The 10,460-nt window shown below is 54.2% G+C and overlaps 1 protein-coding gene across 1 annotated transcript; it reads left to right on the forward strand.

The window, feature by feature from the left end:
• Positions 1–3,975: 3,975 nt before the first annotated feature.
• HOXA13 (homeobox A13) lies at positions 3,976–5,512 on the forward strand. The gene is made up of 2 exons (XM_072851453.1): positions 3,976–4,648; positions 5,268–5,512. Exons 1-2 carry the CDS (start codon positions 3,976–3,978, stop codon positions 5,510–5,512), a joined length of 918 nt encoding a protein of 305 aa, XP_072707554.1.
• The last annotated feature ends 4,948 nt before the right edge of the window (positions 5,513–10,460 follow it).

The raw sequence follows: 10,460 nt of genomic DNA on the forward strand, positions 1-10,460 counted from the left end.
CAGTCGGGCATTCCCGCGGCAGGGCTCCGGAGGGTGCGTGTGTGTGTTATCACACAAAGGCTGGCTTGGGGAAAAAAAAAGCCTTCTAGATACTCTGCCGACGAACTCCGTATTTGCAAAACCTGACATTCAGCTGGAAGGCCTTTTGGTTTCTCTAAGAAAAGCGAAATTTTAAGGCCTCTTTAGGAAAATGAGTGGCCACATTCCTATCACATGGGGAGATTTACAAATAAATTGTATTTTCTCGTTTAAGGCCAAAATCCTGCAGTCCTCACTCTGGCAAGACTATCTTTGGCTTCATGGCGTCAGGAGCACACAGTGACCTGGTTCAAAGCACTTGTAAGGGCCAAATTCTGCCCTTGCTTACACCTGCGAAGTGGGTTAAATGCATCTGACCGCTCTCAGTGCAGCCAGGGGAAGAAAATGCCACTAAAGGATTTTGTAATACCCGAGGCGGGCATGGCCGTGCTCTGCGAGGGGTGACTGCCGCCGAATAGGAATATGAGTTAGAAATTGCCTGGCTTTGAAAGGATTCAGCACCTTTTAAAATCCTCCTACTGATCACGGTTTTTCATCCTCTTGCTCCCTAAGGAATTAATACTCGTTTTAGAGGAAACGATTTAACAGATGTATTTCTCTCCAAGATGTTTTACACGCTATATAAATGCAAAGCAGTTCGGAGGTTTGCATCAAATCTCTTGGAAAATGCTGAGGCTCTACCGTACACTTGTATTTGCTGTATTCTAACTTTACTTCGCACGAAAAAGACAAAAAACTTGGAAGAAGCTTGGATTGGTCTTTCGGCTGCGTGCATGGAAGCATTCAATTATCAAGTTAATTTTCCAAAATGACGCCTTTGTAGACCATGGCCAAATCAATCACTGGCTTCAAGTAAACTCTTTCCTAGTTTTGGTTAATTTATCCAGCGCATCCCAAGCCTTATGGTGCAAAAAATAAAAGCTCTTCCACAATTGGTGGGGAATGGTATATGTTCAAGGCGGGGTGGGGGGGGGGAGGGGGGTAGGTTCGGGCATATTTTTATCCCTGGTGTTCATTACAGGGTCCATGATTTCCGAAGAACATCTGTTCTGCTCGATGCCTTCAGCCCTCACGGTTCCTTTCTAATATTTAATGGCAGATACCCATTAAGGCAGGAAGGAATTATAGCTGGGGAATGAAAATTGGGTATCGGGCAGGGGGAAATCTAAAATAGTTGACGAGGCTTTTCTCCTCTCTCGGTGTGAATAATTTATTAAAAGTCAGGCAAATTCGGAAAGCAAAACAAAGGCGTAAAGTCCCGTGTCCGACAATAACTATTTTTCTGGTGTTGCATACGCACCCTGCAGATGCCATTTTGCCTCTTTTGAGGAAACGGCCCCATTCCCTGACTCCCACCCACGTCACAGCAAACAGGGGAAGAGGACAGTTGTATCACTGCTCTTATCAGCGGTGGAAAGCACGGCCCTCTTCCCTAATGACTGAATGGAGCTCTAGAGCGAGGGAGAGATGCAGGGAAGGGAGAAAAGAGAGCTCTTTAATCTGATCTCCCTTCTCCCTTTCGCACACAGGGCTGGAACAGCCCCAAATGGGTAAACAAAACAAAAAAAACAACCACCAAAACTCAGCAGACCGGATACCCCCCCCTCTGCTCCCCCCCCAACCCTCCACCACTTGCACATTTTGCACCGGGACTGAAAGCTACGGTTTCACATGACTTATTCCTCCTTATGGAAAGGGGCTTGAAAAGTAGAGGCAGATAAGCAAGAAACGCTCCGCGGCTGAGGGACAGGAGAGTTCGGAGAGGGGGGCGGGCTGGGGGGGGGGAGGCGAGCTGGGGAGATTAGTGTTCTCATGGCTACCCGCTTTTTAACAAATCAGACAGATCTTCGGGCTGTGAATGGCAGTTCTCACATTGGCTAGACTGCAACTTTCAACTTGACCTTGGCCTCTAGCCGTGTCTAACCCGTATGTAAAACAGCGCTGCCCCATAGAGCTGCCTTCCCTTCCCCCTTCTCCCCCCCCCCCCGCCCCCCGCCCTGCTGCAACTCGATTTTCAGAAGCAGCCTCGAGAAAACAGGGGGAAACAAACCGACCCAGTTCATGCCAGTCAAGCAATGTTTGGCCGGGGGAATCCACAGGTTTCAAAACTGGATCCTGAAAGAAAAGGAAAAATATGCGGGGAATAAATATTTGCTTTTGCCATGAGGAAGAATGCGGAAAAGAGTATGCGAAGTCGAAATGGGAACTCTTTATTGGCTACAATGAAGGAAAAAAAGCGGCCAAATTAGCAGGGGAATGACAGCCACTTCAGGTATCCCAACCCATCGCACGGGAAAAGCACCTTGAAAAAAAAATCCATGGGCGCCAAAGGGCTAATTCTCATGGCTGGCAGCTCCGCGCTAGGCAAGGAAAAGCCTGCTCGCTAACAATGTACGTCCCGGGACCGCTCTGCGCTTGTAGCCATGCGGGCAAAACAATGCTACAACGTCAATGGGAAGCACAATAGGATAATAAATACGCCGAGCTGTCAGGCGCAAAACAAAGCAACATGCAATGGCAAAAAGAAAGAATAAAAAATTAGTTTTCAGGATGGGAGTATTTGGGGCTGTTTTGTCCACACGCGTGAGGGCTGAGAGCTGTTAAGGATGAGAGGAACGCTGCTTTAGGTCAAGTTTATTGATAGCTCAGTGATGGAGCGTTTTGAGTTCAAGGTTGGGCACGAATAACTGAATGCTGGGGGGAAACGCATCCGCGCCGGTGGGAGGTGCGGGGGATATTAAAAATGGAAATTATTTCGCCCTGTGAAAAATCCTAACATTTACCATGAAAAGGGAATGCAATTGTTTTTTTCTAGCTTTCGCTTGCAGAGAGGTACGACCTTCAAAAAAAGAGATTTTGCAGCCAGTAAGCCATTTTTTCCCAGCACAAAAAAGCACCGTGGGTCCGTGCGCACACTATACAAGCCGACGTGCTATTTTACAGCCAAAAAAGATTCAAGCCGAATTGCAGGCCCCGGTTTTTATTATTACAGCAACAAATAATACAGCGGAATCGCGATGGAGATCCAGTTAACCCTCCCGCGCCCCGAGCCCATCCTAGAAGAGAATAATAAATAAAATCGGGATTTCCTGGTCTGTTCCTCTTATCGGACTTCCGAGGCTTTGTGGCGAGAGGAGCGAGATGGGTCTTGGGCTTTCGACGGGCGGGAAGGAAGGAGGAAAACACCCAGAAAGGACCCCGGGAGGCTCCGCTTCGGGAGCCTTATCTGGGCCGGCGTGCGGCCCGGGGAACGCTCCTCCGGCCGCGGTTTGCGGCGGGCCCCCCGCGCCAGCCGGCCGGGGCCCCGCCAGCGGTCCCCGGGGAGAGGCGGCCGTTGAGAGCGGGGGAGGAAGGGGGTCGAAGGGGTGCGGCTCGTCTCCCCCCGGAGACAGGGGGAGGCCTCCGGGGCTTCCGCGGCGCTCGGGGCGGGGAGGGCCCGAGGAAAGCGGCGCAGGGGAGAAATCAGGCGGGGTGCCGGGGGGAGCCCCGCACCTCGGGGAACGCGCCGCGGCAACAACGGGGCCAAAATGCTCACGCCTCGGTGGCGAGGGGAGGGAGGGCCGGCGGGAGGAAGGAGGGAGGAGGAGGGAGGAGGGAGGGAGGAAGGGCGGACGGGCGGGCCCCCCCGCCCCCCCGCGGCGCCCGCGCCCCGCGCGGCGGCGGCGGCAGGACCGCGCCGTGCCCGCGCCCGTGCCCGCGCCCCCGGGCCGGGACCCGGCCCCGCGCGGTTATTGCGTGATTTAATTATCTCCACTTTATTCCTTCAGATGTTTATCAGCTGCTTTGCATATCACGTGGGGGCGGGCGGCCCAATGAGGGCCGGCCTGGCGCGACACTGGCGCGTCAGCCTTGGTCAAGTCCCGGAGATTGAGTATCTCTTTTTTCAGTCTTTGGGGCTTTTAAAAAAGAGCCACTAGTCTCAATGCGGAGCGGGCTATGACAGCCTCCGTGCTCCTCCACCCCCGCTGGATCGAGCCCGTCATGTTCCTCTACGACAACAGCCTGGATGAGATCAATAAGAACATGGACGGGTTTCACGCCGGCAGCAACTTCGCGGCGGCGGCGGCGGCCAACCCCTGCCGCAACCTGATGGCTCACCCCGCGCCCCTGGCCGCCCCCAGCGCCGCCGCCTACACCTCCAGCGAGGCCCCCGCCGCCGGCATGGCCGAGCCCGCTGTCAAGCAGTGCAGCCCCTGCTCGGCCGCCGTGCAGAGCTCCTCCGGCGCCGCGCTGCCCTACGGCTACTTCGGCAGCGGCTACTACCCCTGCCGCATGACCCACCACAACGCCATCAAGTCCTGCGCCCAGCCCGCCTCCACCTTCGCCGACAAGTACATGGACACCTCGGTCTCCGGCGAGGAGTTCACGTCGCGGGCCAAGGAGTTCGCCTTCTACCAGGGCTACGCCGCCGGGCCCTACCAGCCGGTGCCCGGCTATCTGGATATGCCCGTGGTGCCCGCCATCGGCGGCCCCGGCGAGCCGCGCCACGACCCCCTGCTCCCCATGGACAGCTACCAGCCTTGGGCCATCACCAATGGGTGGAACGGGCAAGTGTACTGCCCCAAGGAGCAGAGCCAGCCGCCTCACCTCTGGAAATCCACCCTCCCGGGTAATACACCTGCATGTCTCCCCCTGCCCCCCCCCCCCCCCCCGCTCGCCCCTCCCGAGCGTCCCGCCGGCAGGGCTCCGGGATCACCCCCGGGCTGACCCTTCCCCGCCCCGCCCGCGCTCCCCGGCCCCATCCCGCCCCGGCCCGCACATGCCCCGGCGCCGCTGGAGCGGCACCGGTGCCGCCCCCTGCCCCCCGCCGGCGCACGGCGCATCCCGCCTCGCCCGCCCGGCCCCGCTGCCGGCACCGGGGGAGGAAACAGCTGAAAAGGGCCGCGGGAAGGTCTGCGGTGTTGTTTTCCACAGACCCCGGAGCACGCAGGCTGGGTAAATGGCTGCAGCCCATCCCCGCGCGATTCTTCCCGGAGCCCCTCGCCGGGCTCCGTGGGGTTTGTTATTATCGTCTGTCTGTCTGACAGAAGCGAGCCTTTCCGTGCCCAAAAGCTGTCTGCGGCGGCCAGGAAAGAGGAATCCCGAATGCTGAGCCGGGCTTTAGTAGCTAAGCTGGAGCGGGGCAGGCGGAGGAGTGCGCTGTAACTCTAACCCCTGTACCACTTGAAGATGTCCTAAGCGGTCCGAGCGATTTTCTAACGCTTGCCTGCATGGTTTTTCTGTTCCAGACGTCGTTTCGCATCCCTCCGACGCGAACTCGTACAGGCGTGGGAGAAAGAAACGAGTGCCTTACACAAAGGTCCAGTTAAAAGAACTCGAAAGGGAATATGCTACAAATAAATTCATAACCAAAGACAAACGGAGGAGGATATCGGCGACTACAAATCTGTCAGAGAGACAGGTCACAATCTGGTTCCAAAACAGAAGGGTCAAAGAGAAAAAAGTGATCAACAAATTGAAGACTACCAGTTAATGGATTAAAAATGGAGAAGCAGCAACTCAAAAGTTTCAGAACTTTTTTTTCGTGTTCAGATTAAAATAATTATTAATAATAATTAAAAAGATAAAAGACAATGAACCTCTTCTTTCAGAACAAGAGATCTGTATCTTTGGAATTATAGCTTGCCTTTTTTTTTTTTTTTTAAATATTGCTGTAGCAAAATGGTTAAAACTGACAGTTCTCCTGAAATCCCAAGCAGCCAGCCAGTATCACTGACAGACTGTAAAGCCCACACGCCCAGCCCCGAGAGATACACTTTCAGTTAAGACACACCATTTTCTGAGAAACTTGTAAGTGCTTCTACGACCTTACTATCTGAGAAGACTCTTCGTGGCCACGATGCGAGAGCTGGTTAACGTGAGGAGGTCGATGTGGACACATAAGCTGATTTTCTTCCATTGCAATCCAAACTGTATGTTGAATGACTGCTCAGGTAAACCATAGTGAAAAAAAAAAAAGTACAATTACTGTATGTTTTTAAGCAATGCATTTAATGTCAAAAAGTAATAATAAACCTCGAAGGTACTGAATAAGGATTTCAGAGACATCAGTAATGAAGGAAGCTCTGTGGAGGATCTATCTTGATAGCAAATTTAAAACATCGCAAACTAGTGGGGATAGAGAGGAAAATATTTGCTTGGAGATGTCTTTCGGTTTTATTTTTTATTTTCAACAGATGATTTCTTGTCATCTGAATTGGGGTTTTTTTGTTGTTTATTTTTCCTCCTGCAGACCCTACAATACTTTTTGAAGGACTCTGCCTATTTTAAACCTCAAATAATCTTCAAGAATTAATATTTTAAGTCCCCGGAAATTTTAAAATATTTGACTCTGGGTGGATGCAAAACCGTGAACATTGGCATTTCTTTACAGTAGGAAAAAAAAAAAAAACTTACTGGAAAAAAATATGCAAGAACTTTGAACTGAAATACATTTTTCCCCAGAAGTATTTCGATTTATATAATCTATATTTTGATCTATAAGTAATTAGTCGTTTCTCCTTGTTTATTGTCTGTTATGAGGCCGCAGTAGAACGTTTAGGGATTCTTTTTACAGCACCTTTTAATCCAATCAGTTATTTCAACCAGCACATTATTTTGTTTTTATTCACTATAAGAAGCTATCTTGTAAATAAAAAAAAAAAAATCAGCGCACTGTGAAAATGTACTTGTGCACCCTCATTTTTTTTTTTATATTTCTACTGAAAAATGAAAACCCAAGACGTGTAGATAGGTATAGTAGTATTAATACTGTTAATAAAATAGTCACTGTAACAAAACCTGAAAGAAATACTCTTTATTTGTCCATACCTACGTGCATTTCGTAAGAAAAATACGATGTATCTGTCTTATAATTGTAACACCGCTGTCTTCCATTATGTAGCTTACGTATATAGGGGGGTTGTTTTTCTGGAAGGTGTTTATCTGGGGGCAGGCACGCCTGAACCAGCGTTCCTCAACTATAAATGTTTTGGTAATGTTAAACAGTGGTTTTGCAGCGGGGCTGGGGGCCAGGGGGAGGAAGAGCAGGATGATACTGGTGCAGCGCTGCAGCCCTCGCCAGGAAATGGAGTCCGGCGGCCGGCCCCTGGGATGGGGGGACGCTGCCCAGGCCGGCGATGCCTCGGCGGGAAGGTGGGGGGCCTGCGTGGCGATGACAGGACGGGGAAGGCCTGAAACCTTGACCTTGAGAGGGAAAAAAGCCGATTTGTGACCTTGACTTTTGACAGCTCCCCGCGCCGCCGCCATCCGCGGGCCGACAGCGCCACCTCGTGGCCGCCGCCGCGCTGCGCCCGCACCTGGCCGCACCCGCGCCCGCACCCGCGCAGCATCCTCCCCGCGGGCCGCCGCGCACACGCGTGGGACCCGCGCCGCCAAGCGCGGGCGTGCCGCTCCGCGCGGGGACCGCCGCATGTTCTTACATATATATATGTGTATATGCTATGTTTGAACTTGCAAAGCAGAGCGCGCAGCAGGTTGTGCTCCGCTCTCTCTCTGGAGGTGGCGGGAGACCGGCGAGGCTGGGCTGGGGCTAAAAATCGGTGTTGGGGGATGCCTGTGCCCGGCCGGGGGGTGCCGGTGCGGTGCGAGGAGCCGCCGGCCGGCCGGTGTTGCGAGCGGCGGGCGAGTTTGGTCGGGCACAAAGAGAGGTTTGCTTTCGCCGCCTGTCTCCTGCGGTGGTCTGCAGCTCTAATTAGAGCTATTGGGGGACCTTTACGGTACATTTAGAGGGTATCGTATACCGCGCTCCTTGTGCGCTTCTAGCCTTACATTTCTGAAATTCAAAAGGACCCACCTCCGCAGGGATCAGCGCAGAGATCTTTCCGACCTTCAGATCTGACTGTAACGCATTCGTGCGATAACTGACATGAAAAGTACCTGCAAGAGCGAGATCTGTTTTCCAGGAGGCTGTCGTGTCGGGGGCTTTGCTCTCCGTGCGGGATTTCAGCCTTCCCGCGGTGTGCGGGCGAGCTACCCGCCCGCCGCTCGCAGCTCTCGGGGCCGCGGAGCGCTGTGATTTCTCAGGCCGCGTGTAACCCGCGGCGTCGGAGCGTGGGAATACCGGCCGCACCCCTTCGGAGGCCAGACGGGGACTTTCTGAGCGAGATGTCCCCCGTCCCGCTGCGAAAATAGCCGGGGAGAGGTACACAAGTGGCAGCCGGTTTCCAGGCCGTGCGGTCGGACTGTACTTTGAGGTGACAGCGTGTCCCCGTGACGTGACGGGGGGCAGCCCCTATGCAAGGACCCGGCCTGCCCGCGGCCTGCGGCGCCGGGCGAGGGACCACGGGCGAAGACCCCCACGGTGCAACACCGCCCGAAGGGGCGATAGCCCGTCCCCGGCGGCCAGGGCCTCGGGCTGCCCACGGGCGAGGGCAGCCGCGTGGGACCCCCTCGCCGCCGGGGAGCCGGCAGCCTCCGCCATGCCTCCCGTCCCGCAGCAGCCCCGCGGCCTGCCCGGCCCTGGGCGGATTTTCAGCAGAGCTGGAGCGGCAGCAAACCCCCGCGCTGGGACGGCCGGAGCCGCGGGCAGCCGCTCCTCCCGGTTGCACCCTGCGCGGAGGTGGGGGGCTGCGGGCTGACTACGAGGGCCGATCTCCCACTGGCCATACTTGCCGTCCGCGGGCAGATACCCACCGCTCTGCCTCGGCTGCAGGCAAGGGCCAGCCGCCCGTCCTGCATCTCATTGCAACACTTGCTCCTGAAGGAGCTAAACTGCCACTTGTGAATTACACTTGTTCTCGCTCCGAGTGATTAATTCTATTTATTCCGTTATATTTCGCAACCTCTATAATTATTGCACGAGACACGCCGCAAATTACATGTATTGCAGGTCGGAGATGAGGGTGATAGGCAGGATTCGAGTCCTGTGTATCTTAGGCAGGATCTTCTATTTTCACACCGTGCCCCAGAGCGATATAATTCAGGGGCGCCTTGAAAGAAACCCGCAACGAGAATATGGCCGACATCAGTAAAATAGCAGCTTTTTTTTTTTTTAAAGGTAACTTTTAGTCGGAGCTAGCGTTTGAAGATTGTGTTTTCACACTGAACTACCCACCGTTCAAATCTGCTAAGCATTTCGAGACTGACCGTGGATTAGCGAATTTAAATTCCCACTACTGTTCAAATAGCTCTGCCGCATATATATTTCACAGGGTAAAAAGGGTAGCGTTTGACTCGCGATCGCTGGCAGGAGTAAGGTAACATTTTGGATCGGACCCCTGCTACCATGTAAGTCAGCGTCGAGGCTCTCGCAGGCTTAGGCAGGAGGAGCAGGTCGTGTTTCCCGGCCCTGCAGCGGAGAGCCCCGGCGCGGGAGCAGGATCAGGCCCGCAGCGGGCCGTCGGCGGAGCTCCCCCTCCCCGCCGGGGTATCTCCCCCGGACACGCGGGCGTGCGGCGGCGGCGGCTCCGCGCCCGGTCCCGCGGGGCCGGCGGCTCCTCTCGGACCCGCTGCCTTCTCCTCGGGCCCGTCTGGAAGGCCCGCTCGGGAAACGTCCCCCGGGGGCGAGTGGCTTGGTCAGGTGAGTAAAGGCCGGGAGCTCCGCGCCTTGCTCAGCGGGGCAGCCCTAGGGAGGGGGCTGCGGGGAGCGGCGGAGCCCGGCGGAGCCCTCCGCTCCGCGGCCGTGCGGCGGTTCGGGGGAGGGAGACGGGGGTGTCTGCGGTTGTCCGAGTCGCGAAAGGTTCCTCGTCCGCGGGGCTTGCGAGCCATCCCGCCCCCGCCTCGGTCCTCCCGCGTTTCTGCCTGCCCACGGCGGCACCCACGCAGCCCTCTGCGCCCCCATCCCTCCGTCCCTCCACCGGGTAGATGTGGGCTCGGAGCGTGCGGGAGAGCGGGTGTGTAGGTGTGTGTGTTCGTGTTATTTATTACCTTCATTTACCGTCCAAAAGCTGTTGGCACATACATTTTCAAGTACAAATTGCTGTTGTATTACATATTCCCCTCTCACCAATCTGCCGCCAGCGTCCTAAAATACATCCCTAATATGTTTTACAAGTAAATATATCACCAACGAAAATAATTAAGCAACGTGATACATTACTTCACGACGTCCGTCCCTGCACGCGGTTCGGAGAGAATTATTGTTTATATTCCCTGCGTTACCGGGAATGTTTTAAAATGGTGGTGGGGAACTTAACCGTGCCTGGCTTCTTCTGTACAGTTATTTGTGCGAGGAGTTTTATTTGCAGACGCTAAAAAAAATGTCCCGGAAGAAGGATTTGAAAAGAAAACAAACACAAAATTAAAAAACAAAACGTACATAAACAAAGTAGGGTCTTTATTTTCTCAGTTCCCCTAGAAATTAAAATGTTAGGTATAACATTTTAGCGGATGTGCAGAGGGACGCAAGGGACAGAGTGAGCAAGTTGTTACTGTATATTTAGCGTATTTATTGAAACATTAATGTCAGAGCAATATTTCTT

The sequence above is a fragment of the Ciconia boyciana genome, chromosome 2 (genome assembly GCF_034638445.1).
Source record: "Ciconia boyciana chromosome 2, ASM3463844v1, whole genome shotgun sequence".
Lineage (NCBI taxonomy): Eukaryota > Metazoa > Chordata > Aves > Ciconiiformes > Ciconiidae > Ciconia > Ciconia boyciana.

Excerpts from the sequence above, each read along its gene's own strand:
- HOXA13 (XM_072851453.1), top strand. The coding sequence starts at position 3,976 with ATGACAGCCTCCGTGCTCCTCCACCCCCGCTGGATCGAGCCCGTCATG. Across the intron at positions 4,649-5,267 it reads CTGGAAATCCACCCTCCCGG|ACGTCGTTTCGCATCCCTCC; the intron begins GTAATACACCTG and ends TTTCTGTTCCAG.